We start from the raw sequence: 23998 nt of genomic DNA, 5'->3' as shown, positions 1-23998 counted from the left end.
CCGATGTAGCATAGATTGACTTAAACGTGGTGTTCCTAAATCTATGTGTCTCTCTAGAAGAATATTTTTATGTTAGCTAACAAGAGAACTCATGTCATAGCAATGAAAGTATGATTTTTTCAGTACATATAAAACCCATCCATGCTTGTTTTCCATCGTTCTAAAACAGATGTGTTCTGGTTTTTTTTTTAATCTAAATGCACTGCAGAATATGAGAAAAGCAAGTCTGGATAACTTCTTTTTCCTCTGTAAAAGATATATGGATACTTTTTGGTCAAATAAAGGAATATTAGAGTGCATGTCCTAATGCTTTGGCACAACACCTTAGTCTTGTACTTCAGCATCTGCTACTGACAAGTTGAGATGCAGAGTTCTGAGAGCTCCTTCTCCTGTGGGCTGAGAGACTCTTTAATGAGATTCCTCTGGAAAGCAGCCTTTTGATAGGACATAGTTCCCATTCCACTGGTCTAGGTAACCTTTCAAAACACAGCAGAGATAATGTTATGAAAACTATTTACTCCTCTCGAACAACTTGTCAATGCTTTGGCTGTTTGCAGTGAGACTTTATATTCCTCTCCTTTGTTATTGTGTGTGAGATCCACGCGCATGGAAAAAAATAACCATGTCTCATAAACAGGAAAATGTGACTGCAAAACTTCTAAAACAGAGGGTGGGGAGTTGGAATCATGCCTGTTAAATTATTTTTAACTTCGTGTTGAAACTTGGTCAGATGACCTGTTCATGATCTGTCCATGCTCCTACATGTTTATCATTATCTCACAGTTATTGTATTGTAACATATTTATTGTTTCCCAAAACTTAAATGCAGGTTATCTTTTTGTTAATATGTGCACATTTTAGCTTCCCAAGAAATTTCACCTTGCTATGAGAACCAAAGATGGATCCAGAAGAGCAGGAGTTACTTGGTGATTACAGATACAGAAATTATTCTTCAGCGATTGAGAAAGCTTTGAGAAACTTTGAATCATCAAGTGAATGGGCGGATCTTATATCTTCCCTTGGCAAACTCAATAAGGTACGGTGTCACAGGAGTATTTTTTTTCATTTATTATCTTTGTATTGTTAACTTTTCTGTACAGTGCTTAGCAAAATTGAAAAGTCACTCGAAAAAATATTAGTTCATAAAAGAAGGGTAACAGAAGCAGCTAAGTCAGTATCTCTTTTATAAATGTGAGAAATTCTGGTAAACCCAACAGAGATTTCCTTCCAATAGTATTTGTTTCCTTTGCCCAGCTAAGTTAATGTAGTTGTTAAATCAAAGAAACCGTCAGGATGCTGGTTACTTATGCTAGAGCAGCTAAAAAGTCTTTATATGGATCAGGAGGTCACAAGTTTTAGTAACTATTTTGAGTCAAAGTCTGTATTTTACGATCATGTTTATTTGACCATATCCTTCCCTTGTATTTGGGAAAATAATAGATTTGCTGCTGGTGGTGTCTTCTTTATGACCATGGAAAGTACTGCTGAGTATAGGAAGCAAGAAAAAGATTGGTACAGGAAAGCACCTAATAAATGTATCCTCTCCTCCTGCCCAAAAAACAAAGTGTATGTTTTTTTGTGTCCCCTTTGGTCTCCTTAAACATTAAGCTGTCAGGGAGCCTGGCTAGCTCAGTCGGTAGAGCATGAGACTCTTAATCTCAGGGTCGTGGGTTCGAGCCCCACGTTGGGCGCCTTTCTTTTCCCCAGAAGGCTGTGCTGCTATCCAGCGGGATCTCGACCAGCTTGAGAGTTGGGCAGAGAGGAACCTCATGAGGTTCAACAAGGACAAGTGCAGAGTCCTCCACCTGGGGAGGAACAACCTCATGCACCAGTACAGGCTGGGGGTCAAACTGCTGAAGAGCAGCTCTGGAGAGAGAGACCTGGGAGTCCTGACTGATAATAAGCTAAGTAGGAGCCAGCAATGTGCCCTCGTGGCCAAGAAGGCCACATCCTGGGATGCATCAAGAAGAGTGTGGCCAGCAGGTCAAGGGAGGTTCTGGTCAGGTGGCTGGGACTCTTGGAGAAAAGGATTCCTTCCCTTTTTTCTATAGTAGCTAGCAACAGGAAAAAAGGCTAATGGGATGAAGCTGGAACTCAAAAAGTTCCACTTAAATATAAGAAAAAACTATTTCACTGTTCAGGTGAGGGAGCCCTGGCACAGGCTGCCCAGAGGGGTTGTGGAGTCTCCTTCCTTGGAGGTCTTCAAGACCCGCCTGGATATGTTCCTATGCAATCTGATCTAGGTGGACCTGCTTCTGCAGGGAGGTTGGACTAGATGATCTCTTAAGGTCCTTTCCAACCCCTAGCATTTTATGATTCTGTTCCTGAGTGTGTATGTGACAAGAGTAGTTAAAGTCATTAAGGAAATAGGAGTGGGAGGAGGCAACTCCTGTGGAATTCATAAGGAAATGTCTGTTACCTGATAGATGCCTCACATGCTGTTGCTGTCATTTCTAAACCATAATTTTACAGAGTTTTCAAAGGGGAGGAGAATCCACAGGACTGTGGAATCCTAGAGTATCTCACATTGAATGGGACTCAGTAGAATCACCAAGTCCAACTCTCTGCATCTCACAGAACTATCTAAAACTAAACCATGTGACTAAGACCATCCTCCAGATCCTCCTTGGACTGTGACAATCTTGGTGCTGTGACTACATCCTTGGGGAGCCTGTTGCAGTGGCTGACCACCCCCTCAGTTAAGAACCTTTTCCTTATGTCCAATCTGAACTTTCCTGGCGCTGCTTCATTCCATTTTGTTATGTGTAATTGCTGTGAGAGCACAGCACCTCCCCCTCCACTACCGCCCTTCAGGAAGTTGTAGACTGCAAATGAGGTCACCCCTCAGCTTTCTATTCTCCAGGCTGAACAAGCCAAATGACCTCAGCCACTTGTTGTAAGTCTTGCCTTTGAGACCTTTCACCATCTTCCTTGCACTGCTCTGGACATGCTAATAGTTTGATGTCCTTTTTCTATTGGTGCCTCCAAAATTGCACAGGGTAGTTGAGGTGGGGCTGCATCACTGCAATGCAGAGTGGACCGATCTCTCTCGACCAGCCAGCTATGCTGTGCTTGATGCATGCCAGGACACAGCTGACCCTTTTGGCTACCAGGCACACTGTTGACTTGTATTCAACTTGCCATCAACCCAAATCACCAGATCTCTTTCTGCAGGGCTGCTCTCCAGCCTCTTGTCCCCAAGATTTGTACGTACACCCAGGATTACCCCACCCCAGATGGAGAATCCAGCACTTGTTCTTATGTTTTGTATGGTTGGTGATTTTCCCAGCTCTCTAGTCTATCTGAATCTCTCTCTAAGGCCTCTCTACCCTCAAGGGAGTCCACAGTTCTTCCTAGTTTAATATTGTCAGCAAGCTTACTTAATGTGCACTCCATTCCTCCATCCAAATCATTTCTAAAGACATCAAAGAATAGTGGCCCTAAAACTGAGCCCTGAGGAACCCCATGGGTGGGTGACTGATCACTGGACTAATACAGCCCCATTCACTATAACACTTTGAGCCCAACCCACCTGAGTGGCCAGTGTATTACAGAATTGTGTAGCTATGTGCTGAACAGTTTATCCTGAAGGATACTGTGAGACAGTATCAAAAGCTTTCATAAAATAAAAACCCTCACATCTTACTTCCCTTGGTGAACTAGATGGGTGACCTTGCCATAAAAGGAAATTCAGTTGGTTAAACAGGACTTTCCCCTCAAACTTGTGCTGCCTATGACAAATTATTGCCTCGTCTCTCAACTGTTTTTCAATAACTCCCAAAATAATCTCCATCATTTTACCAGGTGCTTAAGTGAGACAGGTCTGTAATTACCAGGGCTTGCTTTCTTGAAAATTGGGATGATGTTTGCCAAATTGAGGGATTTTTTTGAAGGGCAGGTGTGTTCTTTTGTCTCCAGAGAAGAGAAGATGGATATTGCTCTGGCAATGGGAGTTATGCATTTCTGCCTTTTCCATTTCATCCTGATTCCTGTTGAATAACAAGGAGAGCTAGAGGCTTTTAGAATGCTTCTGAAAGGAAGCATTTCTGATGGGGGGAAAAAATGAAATCATTAGAGTGAGCAACTTCTTGCCACAGGTAAGAGATAGGCTTTGATCTTTTATCCTGACCTAGATGAACACACTGAACTGATTAATGCTTAGCTGAAACTCTTACGCAGGTTCAGCATTGCCACAATATGTAGAAGCATAGTAGAAATGAAGCTTTTAGCTGTTACAATGGTCCATCTGCTGTGGTATTTTATGGACTTAATCGTTTTAGGAGCTTAAGAATTTGTAGAGCAAATCACCCCCAGTGTTCATCTGCTTCTATCTGTTATCTGAAAATAAGGGTACATCCCACCAGAAGGAAAACTGAGAAATAAAATATCAGTGGCTATTCTCTTAACCCCTGTGATTACTTGGTCTCCTAAAGCATCTCCTATGCACCCTAAAGCATAAATCTTGCTGTTGAATTCTTGTTAGTGTTGGGGAGAGGTGTTTCTAACATAAGAGCATAATTTCCTCTACAGTCAGTTCTTAAGGTGAATGAACGAGCAGAGAGAGAATGGGCAGGAGGAAGATCAACAGTAACCCAACAATAAAACTGTTTTTAAATACTGCACATGGTAATATTCAGGCACCTGGATGTTAGTAACTGGTGTTCGGTGATGCCTATTATTAAGCAAAGGTAAAAATGCTGAGAAGGGGAGAGACAAAAGAGGATGAGTAAGTTGAGGAGTACTTTTCATGGTTTTAAAGTAGCATGGAAGACCTGTCTTGAGCATATGTTTTTTAAGGATCTTTATATTGTTGACTTTACTGTGGGTGTTCTTGCTTATATAGGTGTAATTTTTGAGACTTTTTCTCCTGCAGACAGGCTTCAACAATACTTTGCACCATCAAGTCCAACAAGTTAGCACACAGACACTCATTTCTCTAGAAGCTCAGTGGCTGAGCCCTTTGAATACAAGGCCAGGAGGAAGCAGAAAGGGCCCTTTCTACTTCAAGATGAGGGAAAAAGAATGGAGGGAGCTAATCCAGATCAATTTGTCCTTGGCTGAAAGAAGAGATCTTGGAGCTCTTGCTGCTGTTACTCCCGGTGAAAAGATGATTCTATATTTCTTTCTATTATTGCTTAGCTACCAAGATTAAACTAAAGGTTGTTTTTCACAATTTCACTGTTGCTTTTCTGGTTCTAACTGATGTTTCACAGTGACTTATAGAACCAGGGAAGCAACAGAGAAACTGGTTGACTTGAACCTGAATGGTCAACCAAACAGGTTCATTTCTAGGTATAGAAAGATTATATATTTTTTTTTAATCACTTAAGGGAGATGAGCTTTATCTAACTTCATGTGACTTTGGTGTGGACAGCGTAACCTGGGCTCACTTTTAGTAAAAGGAGAAGAATAAAGGGGTTTATTTTTGTTGTTGTGACTCATCTTATGCTATTTAAAGTAGGTCAGATGAATGCTGTCTTAAAATTGTGTATGTTCCTCACTGATTTTACAGGGAGCCTGATGCGAGTTACTACAGTTTTTCCCATAATTTTTCGCTAACCTAGGCTTCTAAGGTTAGGTAAGATAAATCTCCCCTTCAGTGTTCTGAACAGAACTGCAGTTGCAAAGTGTGAGCTTAAGAAAAGGATGGATAAAAACTGCATTTTCTAACAAAAGCTCCAGTTGGCAGAATTTACTAACTTTTTTTTTTTTACTCTGAGTTTGTAAGGGAAAGATTTGGAGGTTTTAATTTGTATAGCATGAGTGTTATACATCATCATGGTGAAGGAGAGATAGTGGAAAGTAATGTTTATAAATAGAGAAGAATGGAAATGTACAGATGCAAGCATGTGGATTAAACAGGCAGTAAATAAAGAGAGTCTTCAAATTTGCCCTGAAACTTACTCATATTCCACTTGTAAATATCTCTCTCGCTCACTCACACTCTCTCTCTGTGCTTCACTTCTGTTGGAGCTCTAGTTGCTATAAACCAGTCACTTAGTAGTTGCATTTTAAGCTGCTCCATGATTCAAGAAATAGGATTATTCTGAGTACTGTTCATGGATACAGCTTTGAACCATGTTTTTACTGTTTTTGCAAATCTACAAGTGTTCACTGGTTGGAAAGCACTGTTTTGTGACTCAGATTTTCAGATATTCAGTACAGATTGCTGCATCCAGAATACAGTAATCCTTTCCAATTGTCTTAGTGCTAACACACAACTGTGCTGTTGCGGATTTTGCCAACTTGTTCCAATGTTTCAAGTAGATACAACCATGGGAAATCACTTTGATGTTGTTATAGAAAAAAACAGGGGGAGGAGTGTCTTTTTAAATGTAGAAATAGGTAGTGGTTCAGCATATGTAGTCTTGTCAGTGAAATAGGTGCTTTTAGCTTCATTTTCATATCCAAAATGCTTGTCACTATCTGTTTAGAGTATAAACAATGATGTATGTTATGTAAAATATATATAAAAGTATTCAGATGGGGGGAACTTTAGACAATTTAAAAAATCTGAAGTTAGGAAAATACAAGTACATAGTTTGCATTGGGGTTTTTAATCCAGATTATAGGCATATATTTTCCAGGAATTTTGATTCTGGGTGCAGGCACACAGTGAATGAGTGACAAAGTTTGCGTAATGACCTGACCAGTAGTAAATATTGGTTTCTGCAGCCTGTTTTTTTAAGGAAACTATGAAATGAGGTTTGAAAAAACAATCTCTGAAATTTACTGCAGAAAATCTCCCTGAGTTTTTGGCAAGTGGGTATTCAAACTCCCTTGTTTATTCACTTAGTACATACATATAAAAAACAACAACCCCCCCCAAAAAAACCAACCCAACAACCACCAACCTACCCCAAAAAAACAAATCTGCATCTGTTTGACAAAGAATAATGTATAGGATTTTGCCATGCATACTGGCATAAATAGCTCTGTCAGCAATTTTTAAACAGTATTTGGGTATCAGTTGTATAGTACTTGCATGGAACCTTTCCTAGTGACTGTTGCTATTTGGCCTGGTTGGCAGGCCAGAATCCCTTTTCTGAGCAAAATATTCCTTTGTTGTTACTGTTCACCAGTAAAATAAAATACTATAACCTTTGAAAAATCATTTGTTTTAGAGGGATTTTTTTTTAATGCTTACAGCATTGTTGATTTGTTCAGTAGTGATAGCAATGTTTGCTCTAAAAGGGCACTTTCAAAGTGCTTCTTATCCTTGGACATAACACAAGCGTGTAAATGCACAAAGTATAGATTCTTACAATACTAATTTTCAGTCCCTTAGTCTGTAATTTCTTAAATTGATTTTCAGTAGAAAATAAGTTTCTTTTTGTTTCTGAAAGCTTTTTTTGATTCAAAAACTTGCAGGTGAGTATGATCGCAACCAACTACTTGATCTGTTTGGAAGAGGAGAGGAAAAAGCACAAAAATCATTGTGACTGCACAACTGTTGTTTCAGTAGTAACACTTAATGTTACAATATGTCTGTTCTTGAGGGGGAAGAAGAGAAAGATTCTTCTGAAATATGTATTTAATGAGCATAGCCATTAATTACACCACTTGCTTCATAGAAGAACTCTGCCATGGCTTTGTAACAACCCTTGGCTGAGTTACAAGCACAAGCATCACTTGCCTTCTGTTAAAGGCAGGCCTTATGTCTTGGGGAAGAAGGGAGGCTTTGCCTCTTAATCGCTTTATGGAACTTCACCACACCCGATGCACAAATGCAATGTGGAGGACTATTTTATACTATTTTTTTTCTCTTCTGTTTTTAATATAACTCCAGCTCCTTGTTTACAGTTTTCTTACAACTATCTTTGAATTTCATGCTGCTTTTTCATGGAAGCTGGAGCTCTGTTCAGAATTTTTTTTACTTACTTGGAAAAATGAATCAATGGAAAATGGAATCACAAGCTCTCCTCCCCCTCTCCTCCCAACTACTGTGGTCTAAAACAAGAGTTACAGCATCTCCTGGATGAAGATAATTTTATAAATTGATGTTGCATTTTTTTCTGGATTCTAGTTTTGCAAATATATTTTAATGATTTTCTTGTTTTGTTATATGTAGGCAAATTGATATAACTGATCTCTAGTGGTGTTTATAAAACAATGAAGAGTGACTTAAACCAGTAACTGTGGAAGTGCAAGTATTCCTCCGTGTGTGTGTGCATCTCTTTTTTTTTTTTAAGGCACACATATACACTGCTGCAAAGAATAGTCTTAATTTTCTGCCCTTTGTAGCCCACATTCAAAGAAACTCAGAGCATGCTTACACATCAGAAAATTCATAGTGTGTATAATGCATTCTCTACCCAGTCATACAGAAAAAGAACCCTGTAAAAAGTTGAAAACTGGACTTGCATGAGGACACAAGTTATGACTTGTCTCATTTTTTTGCTAACGTATTGATGAAAGTCTTTGTTTTAAAAGCCAGTGGTAGTCCAAATACTTCTTAGTTTTCTGGAATTGTTGATTTCTCACTGATCTGTGAAAACGAAACCCTGGGATGATTAAATGTGGAGTGCTTGCTGACAGTTCAAACTTCTTAAGCCAACCATTGCTCAGAGTCTCAGTGACATTTAACACTTCTGCCGCCATAACTGCTCATGTGGAAAGCAGTGGGAGACAAAGAGGAAAAGTAGATCATGGGTGGGCTCAAGCTCAGATGTAACTGAAGACAGTCAAATTAAACTCCCAAGAATGAAAAGAATAATAGATGTTGAAAACTGTTAGCAGAGTTGTTCACCTGCCATTGTTAGCTGGATTCTGAATGTGGAAACAATGGTCTGGGATGGGATCTTCATTTGCATAGAGTGCCAGTTCTACCAGGCTTGCTACCACAACTTTTAACTGCCTACAGCAGCTGAAAGGATAAAGACATTTCAACAGTCTGAAATCTCATGACAACCATTGATTCTTTTCTTCATTTGGGGGAGCTCAGTGGGATATTTAGAAAATTAAGCTTCTTAGCTCTCAGAAACTAACAAGCATTTGGAGATATATATGTTATCACATCACTCTTCTTTCACTGAACATTTTTAGATCTATTGGCTAATTACTGTCTTGCAACCCTCTTAAAATTCTTTGAGCCCTACCATTTTGGAAGAATCAGAACTTTTCAGCAACATAGCAGCCACCTCACCTCTTTGCTGGAATGGCTCTTGATGCAGCCACAGTCTTCTAATATACTACACTGTGTTTTAAAATCGCTTGCATCTACTGGAAGATGAGAGGAAACTCTTAACCAGAATCCCACTCTTAGAAGAACTGTAGCTTGTGTCCAACTATGTATTTCTTCAACCCAAGTCTGATGGGCAGAAACTCTTCTTGGCCTATATATGAAGATCATGATAAATGTCTTCAAATCTTGTTTCCTATACATACATGTCCATACATGGTTCTTTAGGTGAAGCAGTATAGTTGGCACAAGTACTTGAATGTAGTCTTAATTCTAAGTAAATATCTCCTGCTGGAATTTGGATCTATAAAGGTTTCAGAGTTACCCAGGAGAAATACTTAATGCTGAGTTATGCCTGAATATTCACTATTCAACTCCTAGGATGCCTGGAGTATTTGTTCCACATCTGACGAAATGTTTTACTTACCCTGATGTTTGGGAAGGGAGAGTTCTTATTTGCTGGTGGAGATTTACTTTACCTCCTTAGGAAATGAAATCAGCCAAACAAGACTTTCATTACAAGATGGCATTATTTCTGTATAATAAACAGTGACTGTTTTAATTTTCTACCCAGTATACATTTAAATTTTAACTGGTAGAATATTGAGATGTTCTTTATAGAATCTGAAGACCGAGGGGAAAAAATATTTACCACTGGTATATATATTTTTTGTAATTGCCTTATTTTATGTATACAGAAGGTGTGGGCAAGTACATACCAACCAATATAAACGTAATGTTTCAAAGTCCATCTTTCAAGCAATCTTCAAAGTTATTCAATATATTAAATAATATTGAAATCATATTACTTATGTTATATGTGAGTAAATGTTTTAAATTAAAAAGATATTAAAGGATATCTCCACAAAGATAACCTGGTTTAGTTTCATATGTGAAATATTGACATATTCCTGGATTCTAGTTTTTAGTAGCCATTAAAATGTAGATTTCATGATCATAGGGGAGAAGGGAAGGAAGGAAATTAATTGTCTGTAAATGGCATTTGTGCTATTTGTATTTAAGAATCATGTGACCTTTCTATTTGCTGTCATTACACACTCTCAGTTTTTTTTTCTTCTTGAGTAAATTTTATTTACTAGAAGCTTTTTACTAACAGCCGATACCAGTTCAGGCAGGGCAGCAAATAAGAGAAATAATGCAATAGTAGTCTCATAGATTCTAGCTTCTCACATCCACCAACTGCAGTGTGAAATGAGAAGTTGCACACACTTTTAAATGACTTTTTCCTCTTACTGCTGGTGAGAGTATTCAGCATTGGGGTGAATATTGAGATTGTTGCTGAACTGTTTTGGGTTTTTTCTTGGAAATGATCAAGCAAAGGTTACTTCACTTTGCTGCTGCTGCTTTTTCAAAACTCTTTTTCAGTCAGGATAGAAGAGCCTCAACTTGAAAACAATTACGTAGGATAAGACCACGATTTAACCTTTGGGAGAGTCAAGAATTTGCCTAATCCTGAAAACATCCCAAATGTCAATCTGCAGTGAAACAGCTGATTGCCTTAGCAGATGGTGATCAAAGGCTAAAGTGCCATTTACTTGCAAGTTCTTTTTTAAAATTATCTCTCAATTGAAGAGACATAATTAAATTGCTGAAATGAATGCATGCTTCAAGGGAAAGGGTAATTGTTCCAAAGAAAGGTGTTACAGTTTCTTTTTTCCAAGACCTGGCTTGTCTGCAATACTTAGTTAACTGTTTCCTGTCCTGAAGAACTTTTACCACATGGAGTTACAAATAACTTCTGAGATCTTATCATACCTGCTCTGGTTGAAAGGTTTTTAGTTAGTACTTCAGCTACGTATGAAAAAAAATTTTACAAGGACTTTATTATCTGTCATTAAAAGCTGAGGTATCCTTCTTGTCACTTCCCTGCTTCCACTGGAAGTAGGATAAAGGTACCCTGATCCATCCTTTGAATTCTATTTTCAACCTCTAAGCAAAGTAAAACCAACAAAGTGATTCTATGAGAAAACACTCTTGACTGCATTTAGTGTACTAGTAGGAAACCTTTGGCATGCAATCATCATATACAACATCTTTTACATTACAGCTATTTATTCTTATCTTCTTGCTTCCACAGGCTCTTCAGAGTAACCTGAAGTATTCTCTATTGCCAAGACGGCTGATCATCAGTAAAAGACTATCTCAGTGTTTGCATCCAGCACTACCTAGTGGAGTGCATTTAAAAGCACTAGAAACCTATGAAATAATCTTTAAAATTATTGGGACAAAATGGCTTGCCAAGGATTTATTCTTGTACAGGTAAACTTTTCTTTAAAGGCAAATACATTTTTCAGTCTGTTTTAATCAACTAAATAATCTTTTTTTATATATATTTTTTCCTTTTTCTTTCTGTTTTTTTTTTAAAGCTCTGGTTTGTTTCCCCTCCTGGCAAATGCTGCAATGTCAGTGAGGCCTGTTCTTCTTGGTTTGTATGAGAAATACTTTCTTCCTCTCCAAAAGTCTCTTCTGCCTGGTCTTCAAGCCTTTGTAATTGGACTGCTGCCTGGATTAGAAGAAGGATCAGAAATTTATGACAGGTGAGAACTAATATTAATTTTAAAGCAATATACAGTATTTTGCTTTCCTAGGGAATTCTCAAGAAATTTCTGTTAGCTCTCTATATAGAAGGCTTGATAGAAGAGCTTTTAAGGGTGGAAGAATGGTGGGATGTAACAAATAATGCTAAAGTGGAAAACCCTTTATTCTTCTGGTTTCGTCTCAGGAGGAGAAGGGAGAGAAGAGGAAAATGAGTGCTAAAAATAGATGTGCTGACAGAAAGGAATAAAACTTCTTAAAGCTCCTTTGAACTTCTAAATAATTAACCTGGCTCCCCAAACCACGAGTCTGTCAATAAATTCTACAAAAATATTGTAACACAAGGCAGCATCTGAATTTTTTCCAGTCTTCCTATACTGGACACTGTACTCCCAGGCTCTAGAAACACGAACAAGAGACAACTCTTGCAAAATCTATTGCAGGAAAAAGTATCTGTCTATCTTGGGTGCCCCTGTCAGTAATGATAATGGCAGTTGCTGCGATAAAGTCAGGATCAGGAAGTGTGCTGAGAAGAGCAGCTCAGCACCCATGTACGTAGTGGTTTTACTTCAGTTACCAGAACTGTTTTGTAAGATCTTAACCACTGTAGGTTTCATCCAAATGTTTCTTTGCTTAAGGAATCACTGAATGTTGCATTGGTAATATACTTCCTTCTGTGTTACCAGGCTGGATGTGTTGTCTGTTCTATCTGCCCTTTTTGAATCTTGTACACTCGGAAGACTAAAAAAAAGAAAGAAAAAAAAGAATGACATGTGCTAGGCTGCATAGATTCCTGTTGATAAGCAAAGTACTTATATGTCTAATGCTTCTTTTTAAAAACAAATATTAAATTGAAGGCTCACATCAATTGCTGGAGCAACTAAGAGCAGGTTGCATGCATTCCCAACTCGGCGAGTCACACTCAAGTTGCTAATGCCAGAATATCAGATTTATTAACAAGCATGTACCTCATATCTTCTGTAGAACCATGATTTTTAGTGTCTTTTTGTGACAGTACAGTTTTTTCTTTCCTGCAGCACTAGTTGCTGGGAATTTGGGAGAGAGGGGAGGTCCCTTGGAACTAAATCTCTTGTCTGTCTGAAGCCTTTTTAGGGAGACTGTACTTATTTTAAAACTGTCTACATTTGAAGGAGTGAGTTAGTGGGAACTGCAGATTGATTTCCAAGATATGACTTCTGGTCTTATGCCTTTTTCCCCCCCCCTATTCTTGATGACATTTTTTGCCTTGAACAAACAGGGTGACAGACAGGAACTCGCTGTGTATTTCACTGTGAAAGATTTATACTAAAATAAATTTAATGTTATTTTGTGAAATATAAATATTACATGGAAAAGACTTTTTTTAGTTTACTCATTGTAATGATTCTGTTGCAAGAAAGATGGACCAAGATATCTTGTTGGAAGATGTGTTAGATTAATTTTCATTTCAGCTTCATGAGACTCTCCACTGAATGTCTTCAACATTGAGGACTAATACTAACATATCTCCTGTTGTTCCTGAAAGTGGCAGAAGTACTAGCTCAGTGCTTGCCTCTAGAAACTATGTCCTCCTTAAACACATGAGTTTTCACAAATGCACACACACAAAATGGAAAAGAAAAAATGGCTTGAGGGCTGATTTTTAAAGAAATGGGAAACAACATCATGTTGAGAGCAAGGAAAAGAGTGTATCTATGCATTTCTTTTCTTTCTTCATGTGAGATTTTAATTCCTACTTTATAGTAAAACACCAGAGTATTGACAGAATTGCCAAAGCAGAGAATGTACCCTCAATGACGTGGCCTCCAATGTGATTAACTTTAAACTAACTTTAGTTTACCTATCCTGCATGCAGTAACATGTCATTTTATCTTGTGGATATTTTCATTCAATGATGTGCAAAGTGAATATTATTTTGTAAGTACAAATATATGAGATATCTTCCAGTTCCTAGACTGATAAAATTGTCTTTCGGGGTCCAGCATCAGCTTAAATATTTAAAAATTTTATGCAACAATTTTATCAGAACTTAATGTTTGCAGATAATTACTGGAGAAGTTTCCAAAGTATGCTCAGAAGCTTTGTTTCAGTGAGTACATGCACAGTGACAGGATTGTGTTTTGATTGTTTCCATAGTCATATGTTGACTATCTTCACTTGAAAAGGACAATACTGATATTACAAAGATGAGGAAACTAAATAAATAATGTCAACTACGATACTAATTCTGTGTGTAATTGCTTTCTTATAGTATAAAACTGAGCTAACAAAAATCTATTTTCTCACGTCCGATATATTTCTGTACAGAACAGATGCCCTGCTTGTGAAGCTCTCCTTATTGATGGGCCAAGAAGTGTTCTATGGGGCACTCTGGGGCAGTGTCCTGGTCAGTCCATCCATCAGGCTGCCTGCTTCTCTTTTTGTTGTCAGCCATATCAACAGAGAACTGTCTGGAAAACAGCAGAAGTATATGCTTGGCACCGATTATAAGCTCACAGTAAGTTCATGATGCTTTTCTTAAATAATACCTACCATAATACGTGTGTACTAGAAGATTGTGCCGCTTCTATATTTTGTTAGAATAACGTGCTCTTAAAAATCTTTTGGAGAAAGACAGCCTGATGGAATTGCTTAATGTGGTTACTTCATGGGAGCATCTTACCTGAAACATAGCAAAGCATCTCTCATACGTATTTTGGTTAGCCTGCAGAGTGGAAGTCTTCTGAAGTTTCTACAGTTTTTGGTGATTGACACTGCATACAGCCTTAAAAAACTGACTCTCTTCTGAATCAGAAGATAAACCTGACATTCTTTTCTCTGCTTGTTCTGAATTTGCATTTAAGATTGAAGACCAGCTTTTCTGAACTACAGTATATACAACTTCTAATGTGGATTTCTCAAAGTTTTGTGGTTCTGGAAGACAATTCTGAATGTTTTTACCTTTTTGTTTTTGTATTAAAATGGCCAATCTTCAGTAGGCAGGAATTTATGTTAAACCTGAGTCATGGAATAAGTGTAATGCTAGTTAAAGTGCTTACATATCTGCATTTTGTGAAGATTCACCTTATGATAGCTGATTACCCCCCACTGTGACATTCTATATTGTTACAAACCAAATATGTTGTAAGAATCCACAGTTCTTTTAACAATATTCCGCAAAACTTTTTTTTTTTAACTCATTTTGGTGGCAGGAGTTAAATAGTTGTCCTCTTATTTAAAAAGACAATGTTCACAAGTAACTAAGTTCACTTTCTTCCCTCCTTGTAATAATTAGCAGTAACTGTAGTTTAAATGTTACCATGAAGTAAGACACCCTTGTTCCTTTTCCTTTGACAGATAAAGTCTTTGTGTGTATCACTACTGGATTCAAATGTCCTTGTGCAAAGAAACACTCTAGAAGTGATTCTCTTCTTCTTCCCGTTTTATACAGCTTTGGTAAGAGGGCTATTTTAGTGTTGTCACATGAATGCTTTGTGAAGAAAGGTGTCTTCTGTGAAACCAATCCAACTCCTACCTCTGTTATTGCCAAATGTCTGAATTTTGTACCTGCAAAAACAGTGAACAGACTTTGTGGTTTTGTTTTATTCACCCATCAGTCTTACTAGAGGAGACTGCTGCTCCTCAGATTCCTTACAACTTCAAATGAAGATGTGCTTTCACAGTGAATATTACGTGATCTTTGGAATGTACTTGAAGTATTCAGGCCTGAGAAACTGCATATGGAAAAAAATGCTCCTCAGCATTTGGAACTGTCTGTGCTGAACTGAGATACTTCTGTTAAAGACTGGGAAAGAAAACTAGAGATAGTCCCCATCATTTCCTAGCTTACCTAGTAGTCTAATCAGCATTTTGAAAGTAGCAAGCATTTTTAAGTCTTAAGGCATAACATTTTGAATCCTTTGGTGGTTTTAGTCTAAATGTAGCTCTGTACCTTGAATATAAAAATTACCACAGTGATGTCAGATTCTCTTTCTTGAGATTTTTTAGTATGTAAAGTATTTTGATTTTGATAATTTGTTGCTTTGGTTCCAAAACATTAATATTACCAGTTAACCGCCCTCCCCCCCTCCCCCCCCCCTTATCAAGTTAACTTGTTTCAGTGTTCATAAACAGCCAAAGTATGTTTGTTTTTCGTCCTAGGACTGCAATGAAAGCTCTATTCTATTGCACAGGGCTGATTTAGTCTATATTCTGTCAGCAGCTACACAGACGTTGTTGAGGAGAGACATGTCGCTCAATAGAAGATTATATGCATGGTTGCTAGGTACTGTACAATATGCAGTGATATTCAATATTCTGAATACCTAAGAGGAAAAGAAATCAGTGCTTAAAAATTTAATACACTTTTTCAGCAGTTAATGAAGGATAATAAAATAAAGTGTTCTTTAGTTGTCATTTATTAAGTACATATTTAATAAAATTAAGCATTCATTTTGCAAAACAGTTCTTCTCTTCAGAGGTGAATTAATTTCACTGTCCCGAATCACAGAGTATCTGATATTTCTGGTCCCATCCACAGTGCATTCTGAAATGGTTCAATGGACTGAAAGGGGTGGGGTACTGTTTTAACCTTGCTCTTCTGGAAGTAGTAGTCGATTTTACCATGTGAGTTCAATTGAAGGAGGGACTATAAGAGAGCTGTAGCTTCACACCATTAGCCTTGTTTTAACAGTGTAAGAGGAGGCTAAAAATGACAGCTGCAGCCATGTAGTTGCATGAAGGCTGCCCTTGCTGACCCAGTGTCTGGATCTGGCCTTGGTTTTGATTTCTGTTCAGTATAGCACGTCTGGATGTCTGTGATATGTGGGCCATCCTCGGGCACAATGTGAGCTAGTTTCAACTAAAATGTTGAAATGACAAAGGTTAAAAATGCAGTGTAAGTCAATTTTTGTATAAATGACATGTGTATAGCACTCTGTACTATTTTATCTGTACTCCTCATGCCACTGTTTATCTTTCAGGTTCTGATATTAAAGGTGGTACTTTCACTCCAGACTCAACAACTTCTGAGGACCATGCTGTTTATTTCTTTGGAAAATATTCTAAAGATCTTTTGGTTGAGGTTGGTGTTCATTGTATACAGGTGTATTTATGATCCTTTTAAATGTTAGTGCAAACAGCATCTCAAATTGTTCACTGTCCCACTTGGTGTGTCCTTCACTTTCTCTCTCTGAAGATACATCCTTTTGATGATCATATTTTCATCTATCTGAATGCCTACTGTGCTGTATTTATCTCAATATTATATGTGCTTACAATACAAATGGAAGCTAATGAAACCAAAGGGTAGTATCTTTGATGAACTACCTGAATTATTTACAACTGCTTCTCTGCATAAGAGCAGCTCTTGAGCACAGATAATGAGATGTCATTGATTTGTGTGACCTGTACGGAAAACTGAGATTCGGTTGTAGTCGATAATAAACAAAATCAAATTTAGAAACACTTCAGATATTAATAAAATTATAATCTCTCTTCTACATGTAACATTTTAATGTTTTCTTTTTACTAGAGTTTGATTGAAATTTTACATCAGAAATTCCCAGAGTCTGACTCAGAGGAACAGCATCAAGCTTATTTGAAACCCTTCCGCATCCTGATCAGTCTCCTTGACAAACCTGAAATAGGTAATGTTGCTTGTCCCTTCTGTCATGACTGCTAACAACTGTTACAATTTTGTGTTCATTGCCTTTGTCACTAAGACTCAAGACAACACCCTGCACAATTCTGAATATATATATGTTGTGTAATAGTGTGCTGGGAACTCCATTTGTTGCCTTGGACCTCTTTCAGAATGGTGCTTTGCAGCAAGCACTCTCTCCAGGTTATCTCTGGCTCTTCTGCAGAGCACTCCACTGCGTAGCATGGTTATAGCTTAGTGAGGATTACACTCTTCCATGCCCTCACTGCAGTCTGAGTGGTTGATTAAAAAGAAGCACTTCCATGCTAGTCCCAGTATTCTGCTCAATTTGTTCCTTGGAACTTAGTCTCTAAAATATTGTCAGGCCTCTTTTTGTTCTGTTTTATAAAGCAACATTTATCAGAAAAACCATTGATACTGCTTTTGCTTGGGTCTATTTGCAGTGCTTGGCTGTGCTTGCAGGCACATGCATCAGAATCTCATGACCCTGTTGCTTTTCCAGATGCTGTAGTCCCACAGCCTATGGTGGTATAGCTGTCAAAGTAGGCAGTACCATGTACCTCCAGGTGCTCCTGCTGCAAATGACACTGTTACAGGTGTCAGGAAGTAGGAGTGCTCTGTGAGTGGCAGTTAGCTTGAACTGGCCTAACGCTGCCATGGGAGCTATAGTTGGAGACTTCATGGCTGAGCTATGAAGAGTTTCCTCCACTTCCCTGATTCTCACATGTGTGTTTTGTTGTGTACTTGAAGTTGCCAGCACCAGAGGGGTGAGGCTCTGCTAGCCCTTATTTTAAAGGGCAAGTTCTTCTTTCTGCATCAAAAAAAACCCAAAGTAACTTGACAGATTTTTAGTATTTAAAGGTATTCTAGAAGAATCAAGTATGGATAAATCATTGAAATTATGTTCTGTTAATCTGACAGGTATAAAAACCCCATGGACTGGTTAACTGGTATTTCTTAGAAGCTTGTAGAGTCTTAAGGACAGATTGTATCCCAAAGTATTTTTCTAGGTATTGCCTTGAGTTGAGGGAGAAATGTGACCATTGTCCAAGCCTGTGGACTTAGAATAAAACTCATGTGCTGAGACTAAACGTTCAAATTTCAGTTGGTTTTGCAGACTCCTATATTCTAGTAAATTTGCCTTCTTTCATGGTTAAAGGAAGTCCTTTTAAGCACATTTCCTGTTGAGGAGTTATCAAAACACTGCCAGGAAAAATGAGGGTTCTATATTGCTTCTCTAACAAACAAATGCTGCCTTAGTGGAAGCAGTAGGTAGTCTGCTTATAAGACCACTGGGCTAATGTATCCTTCAACTGGGTTTAGCTGGGTTTCTTTACTTTTTTTTTTTAAGTTTATCATGATTAAAGCCTCTTGTATAAAGTATTTTTATTTCCTGACAAAAATTCTGAAGAAGACAGCTGACTAAAGTTGTTACATTACAGATTTCTTGATTAATCTAATTTAGAAAGTAGATTGACAGATACTACCCTACTGTATGTTTTCTTTGGCTGACAAAAAGTGTTAATCTGAACTGCAAAAAGGGTTATTTAGCTGAATTGCATTATTCAGTGTAATCTTCCTGTTCCAGTCAGCACACAAAATGTAATTTCTTCAGTCTTAAGTCAATATGACATTCACTTCCTTTTGAAATTGATTTAGCAAGGCTTTATTTTTAGTTAGGAAACTAAAATATAGCAACAATGTTTGACCTTTTCTGCTACTCTTAGTCACTGTAACTTTTTTTTTCCCCCTTTTTTAGAAGCACTCATTGGAATGCTTTGTACACTACTGCAATTTTTTAATGGTTCCTTGTTTAGGATATTGTCCTTACTATTTATTTTCCTTTTTCTATAGAGAATTTCATGTAGAACAAAAAAGTGCTAACCCTTGAAAATTGAGTGCACTTGTTAGCACATACCTAACTTTTTACTTTCTTCTTCTTCTTCCTTCTTTCTTCTAAATATGCATTTTAAAAGATATGGCATTTGAACTTTTTGATTTGCTGATTTTTCCAGCTCCTGTAACTCAAAATTTAATCAAGGTTACTATGTTAAATGTATATTGGAAAATTAGCTAGTTTTCCTTATGGATACAGATGTGATGATTTTTTTTTTTGGCACCTGAACTGTTGGTTGATGGTTATGATTATGCCCACTTATAAATGATTGCAGTGTAAGTGCCTTACAGAAGTGACCTAAAAGTAGTGTAAAACAAGTGCTGTGGCTTTCCAAGTATCGCTTTAAAAGTTCCTAAAATGAACAAGAGTTGGTATTTAACTAGATTTTTAAAAAAATCAAATATCCAACTACATATTTTATCTTAACTAGAAAAATATAACATTTTAAGAAGCCACATAAGGACTTCATTCCTACTTGAGTGATCATGATTTTTAGTCTAGCTACCCCTGATTTAAATATATACAAGTTTGTATCTGAGCCACCTTGCAATCACTCTGGTGCAACTATTGAATTCTTTTTTTCCTTCAATTGTAGGGCCGCAGGTTGTTGGGGACCTGTTCCTTGAAGTTATTAGAGCCTTTTATTCCTACTGCAAAGATGCACTTGGTTCTGATCTCAAACTTAGCTACAATCAAAGTGGCAACATACTTACAAGGTATAACTACAAGTTTTCAAGTATAAGCTGAAACTGTTATCATTTGTATAAAGCTAACTTATTAAAATTAACCAATTTAAGGAAGATTAGGTTTTCAACAAAGTGATCTTCTGTATAGAAGACAAGGTGTTCCCATGACTTCTCTTTTTCCCCACGCACGTTTGATTTCCCTTTGATGGGCAGAGAAAAAAATGAAGTATGCTGCATATCATCAGTGTTGATTAAATCCAGTTGTATCAGCCAAGAATCCATCTGGTGACAGTATCAGAATAGTTTGGGTTGGAAGAGATCTTAAAGATCATCTAGTTCCAACTCCTTTGCCACGGGCAGGGACAACTTCCACTAGACCAGATTGCTTAGCTTTTTTATTTCCAAAGGTGAAGGCTTGATGCCTTTCATCTAGGAGAAAGACGCTTAAATTCTAGTTGTTCCAGTGTGACTTAGTCCTTGATTTAAAACAATCAATGTCTTTTAGCTTGCAGAGAAAGAGGGAAAAAGGATTTTAGAATGCATCAGCTAATAATGTGTATGCTCTTAAACTCTTCACTGATGTCTCTCTTTTTTTTTTTCCTTTTTTTTCCCCCTTTTCATGCAGTGCAATCAAAGAGAACAAAAATGCTTCAGAAATTGTCAAAACAGTCAATTTGTTGATCACATCTTTAAGCACGGATTTTCTTTGGGATTACATGACCAAATGTTTTGAAGATTGTTTCAGGTGTTTATATTGTTAAACAATAGTGCTCTTCTTACACAGATAGCTCTTCAGTGGTGTTTTTAAGATAATAAAATTTACTGAAGCATTTCAATTCTGAAAGGGACATCACACATGTTAGAATCAGACAGGTATGTAAGTTGCAGCCTAAAATAATTCAAGAATACAAACAGGTAAGCAATTAATTAAATGGAAACTGGCAACCTGAGAACAAAATAAATTACTTTCAAGATTGCAACCGAAGGGGGAAAAGGTTTGAGAGGGGAGGTGAGGAGGTCCTCCTTTGAAGAACAACTGTTTTTTGAAGAAAAATAAAAATATCATTTGATCTCTTTTTAAATATAAGAGGGGAGATTATAAGATCATGTATAGAGATTCAGTCTGAAAATTAGAGGCACTTTAGCATCCCACATGCTAAACACAGTTTAGGTGATTTTGACAGAATGTTTTATCCTCCTGTATTAGAAGTCCCATTTTACTTTGCCTCAGAAAGCCTAGTTAGTCAGAATTTTGTACTGGTTTTGATTTACTGTGACAAGAATTTTGACAAGAAGAAAACTTACAAAATAATATTTCTCTCAATCCAGAACCAAATCTATACAGATGGGATATCCTCTTGAAAATAGTAGTTCTCCTCCTACAATTTCAGAGCTCTGCACACTATTAGTGTTTCTTCTTGACGTGATTCCTTTGGTAAGGCAACTTGAAATGAACTGTTTCAAAGTCTTAAGAAACTTAAAATTTTATAATTCATACTGTGATTATCTAAGATGAAAACAGGCAAATGGACATTTGTGTGCATGTGTGCTGTGTCCTGCCAAGTCTAATTTTACATGCTGACTGTTTTTTACATGGCTACCTGTGCTATTGCCTAGCACAATAAAAATTGTTTGCATTTTGCATGATGATTCTATCAAAGGGATGAAAAACTGTACCTTTTACTACTTGAATAAATAATTTCCTGGGACCTTTTGATCTCTTAGTAGCTGACTGCTTATAAAATTTTTAGGCTATGTTTCAGTGTCCTTCCTGTAGAATGAAGAAAGAAGGAGTAGCACTGAAGCAAATTAGTACAACTTAACCATTGAAGGACTGGCTTTATCACTCATTGATCAATGTTGCCAGACAACTGAATAATAATATGTGGTAACTATTTTAAACAGTGATTATTTTTTTTTTAGGAACTCTATTCAGAAGTGCAGACTCAGTATCTTCCACAGATGCTTAGTTATATGGTGCAGTCTCTCCTGGAAAACATGGAAGTATTAGGTTTACCAGAACTCACTCATGCCTTAAAGACTTGTTTTAAGGTGCTTAGCAAAGTGCAAATGCCCCCTTCCTATCTGGACATCGAGACAGGAAGTGGAAACGGGGTAGGTGTTTTTGAACTACTCACAGATGTTTAAAATTTATAGTGACATAACTTATTTTTAAATGCTAGTTCTCCTTACTTAATCCTAGATGATAACTACAGCATTAAAATTTTTGAAACTTATCTTCTTTGGCCCCTTCCAAAGCTACCTGATACCTTATTATTCTCACCAGGTGTTCAGTACTAACTTGTCTTCTCTGTAACTGAGCCTATAATTCCACCTCTTGAGAAGAATGTCATCTTAATAGTTTTGAAAAGGCACTCAGGGTCATAGAGTTGATACAGATTTGAGTTGCCATATCAAGCCTAACTTTACAGCTGATTAGGTCTGCAAGGTTTTCAATTCATATTTTAGTTTAACACAATGTGGCATTATTTGTGTGCAAGAGACCGTGATAGGGAATGAGGAATAGGTGGCATAAAACAGTCACACAAGCAGAGCCTGCCAAAGATTTGCAACTGAATACAATCAAATACAATTGAATTCATAGAATCATAGAATGGTAAGGTTGGAAAGGACCTTTAGAGACCATCTAGTCCAACCTCCCTGCAGAAGCAGGTTCACCTAGAACTGTTATTACAATTAATTGTGTGTTATGATTTTGTAAAAGTGATCTGGTTTTGAAAATTACAAATATGGGGGAGGGGGGTGGTCTCTCTCATTGCTTTTTCCCCAGTGCTAAATAATTTTAAATGATCCATGCAGTACCACATTAACATTTCTGTTTTAGAGTCCAGTGAAAAAGGAAAATGGGGACTTAACCTTAGAGTCTAAGTCTGTACTGCAAGAAGAGAATGAGGCTCCATTCCCTCCCCTGAAGTCAGAAGACAGTGGCATTGGTCTAAGCACATCTTCCCCAGAGCTCTCTCAGCACTTGGGCATGCCAGCTGTGACCCTTGAGAGAGATGATGTCTGGAAGAAAGGGGGGAGCATTCAGAAAACTTTGTATTGCATCCAGGAACTGGTTGCCAAGTTTTCAAGTAAATACATTTTTGGGGTGCAATTTCAAGAAACAAGTAGCGAAAGCATCTCATCAGTGAATCTGAGTGGAAAAGAGAAAAAAGAGAATGGCTACAGATTACCTGAAAGTGCTAGCAAGAAAAAGAGCCCATGGGATGCAAAGCAAATCACAGTACCTCAATTTAAACGAATGCTTTCAGACTTGTTCTCAGTTCGAGGGTCACCATTCAAGAACAAGGGTTCTAGTCCTCTTCCTTCTGACTGCAACTCTGGCAATAAAAAGGAAAAGGAGGAAGAAGAGTGGGACTTAGAACAAGTGATGCTTGTTTTGAGACCCCTTAGAGGTGACTGCAAGGAAGCTTTTGCTGCAACTTGTCATCTTTTGTTGGATTGTACCACATTCCCAGTCTATCTTTCAGAAGAGGAGATGGAACAGCTGTATCTCTCTCTGTTTCATGTTCCTGGTAAGAAAAGATTCTTTTACTGGGCACTTTGAGTATTTGAGAATGCTAGTAGCGGGGTTGGCTTGGCTATTTGCAAGACAGGTGACCAGGGTCAGTAGTACTATGCCTTCTGACAGAGCTGGAGGCAAATTACGTGTGAATTTAAGACTTGCCTACATCAACATGTGTTTTGTCTTGCAACTGAGGAACATTTTTTACAAAGCTTTTTATATTGTCGTTCTTTTGAAAGCTTTTCAGCTGCAGCTGAAGGAATAAAAAGACCTTTGGGCCTGTAGAGGTTTGTGGCATGGTTCAAGTTTTTCAGGAAATCTGCCCCCCACTGCACATCCACATGTGTACATGTGTGTCCACAAAAAAAAAGGACATGTTGGAGGAACATGGGTGTAGTGGAAAAATAGAGGTCTAAACTGTAAGACAAAAAACCAACCAGCTCTTTCCCTAACCCTCAGAATTCAAAGGAGTCTGATGTAAGCTAATATATAAGAATAGTCTTGTATA

General features: G+C 37.6%; 1 protein-coding gene and 1 non-coding gene across 5 annotated transcripts in view; both read left to right on the top strand.

Moving 5' to 3' along the window:
• DOP1B (DOP1 leucine zipper like protein B) overlaps window positions 1-23998 on the top strand; it is a 48951-nt gene that overhangs the window by 2234 nt on the left and 22719 nt on the right. For 3 of the 4 annotated variants that reach the window (XM_062001222.1, XM_062001216.1, XM_062001207.1), the window contains exons 2-14: window positions 862-1036; window positions 11280-11461; window positions 11569-11739; window positions 14045-14234; window positions 15074-15172; window positions 15878-16001; window positions 16699-16799; window positions 17250-17364; window positions 19871-19991; window positions 20587-20706; window positions 21291-21396; window positions 21885-22076; window positions 22807-23500. In XM_062001222.1, coding sequence (XP_061857206.1) covers window positions 899-1036; window positions 11280-11461; window positions 11569-11739; window positions 14045-14234; window positions 15074-15172; window positions 15878-16001; window positions 16699-16799; window positions 17250-17364; window positions 19871-19991; window positions 20587-20706; window positions 21291-21396; window positions 21885-22076; window positions 22807-23500 — 2353 coding nt within the window. In that variant the 5' untranslated portion in view covers window positions 862-898. Of the gene's footprint in view, window positions 1-861; window positions 1037-11279; window positions 11462-11568; window positions 11740-14044; window positions 14235-15073; window positions 15173-15877; window positions 16002-16698; window positions 16800-17249; window positions 17365-19870; window positions 19992-20586; window positions 20707-21290; window positions 21397-21884; window positions 22077-22806; window positions 23501-23998 lie in introns of those variants that run through there. The other variant, XM_062001230.1, reaches the window with a different exon arrangement.
• TRNAK-CUU (transfer RNA lysine (anticodon CUU)) lies at window positions 1619-1691 on the top strand. Its single transcript has one exon. It is a non-coding gene; the product is annotated as a tRNA-Lys (tRNA).

The sequence above is a fragment of the Colius striatus genome, chromosome 1 (genome assembly GCF_028858725.1).
Source record: "Colius striatus isolate bColStr4 chromosome 1, bColStr4.1.hap1, whole genome shotgun sequence".
NCBI lineage: Eukaryota > Metazoa > Chordata > Aves > Coliiformes > Coliidae > Colius > Colius striatus.
The sequence above is the reverse complement of the archived record's forward strand: the minus strand, read 5'-3'. Positions and strand labels throughout refer to the sequence as shown.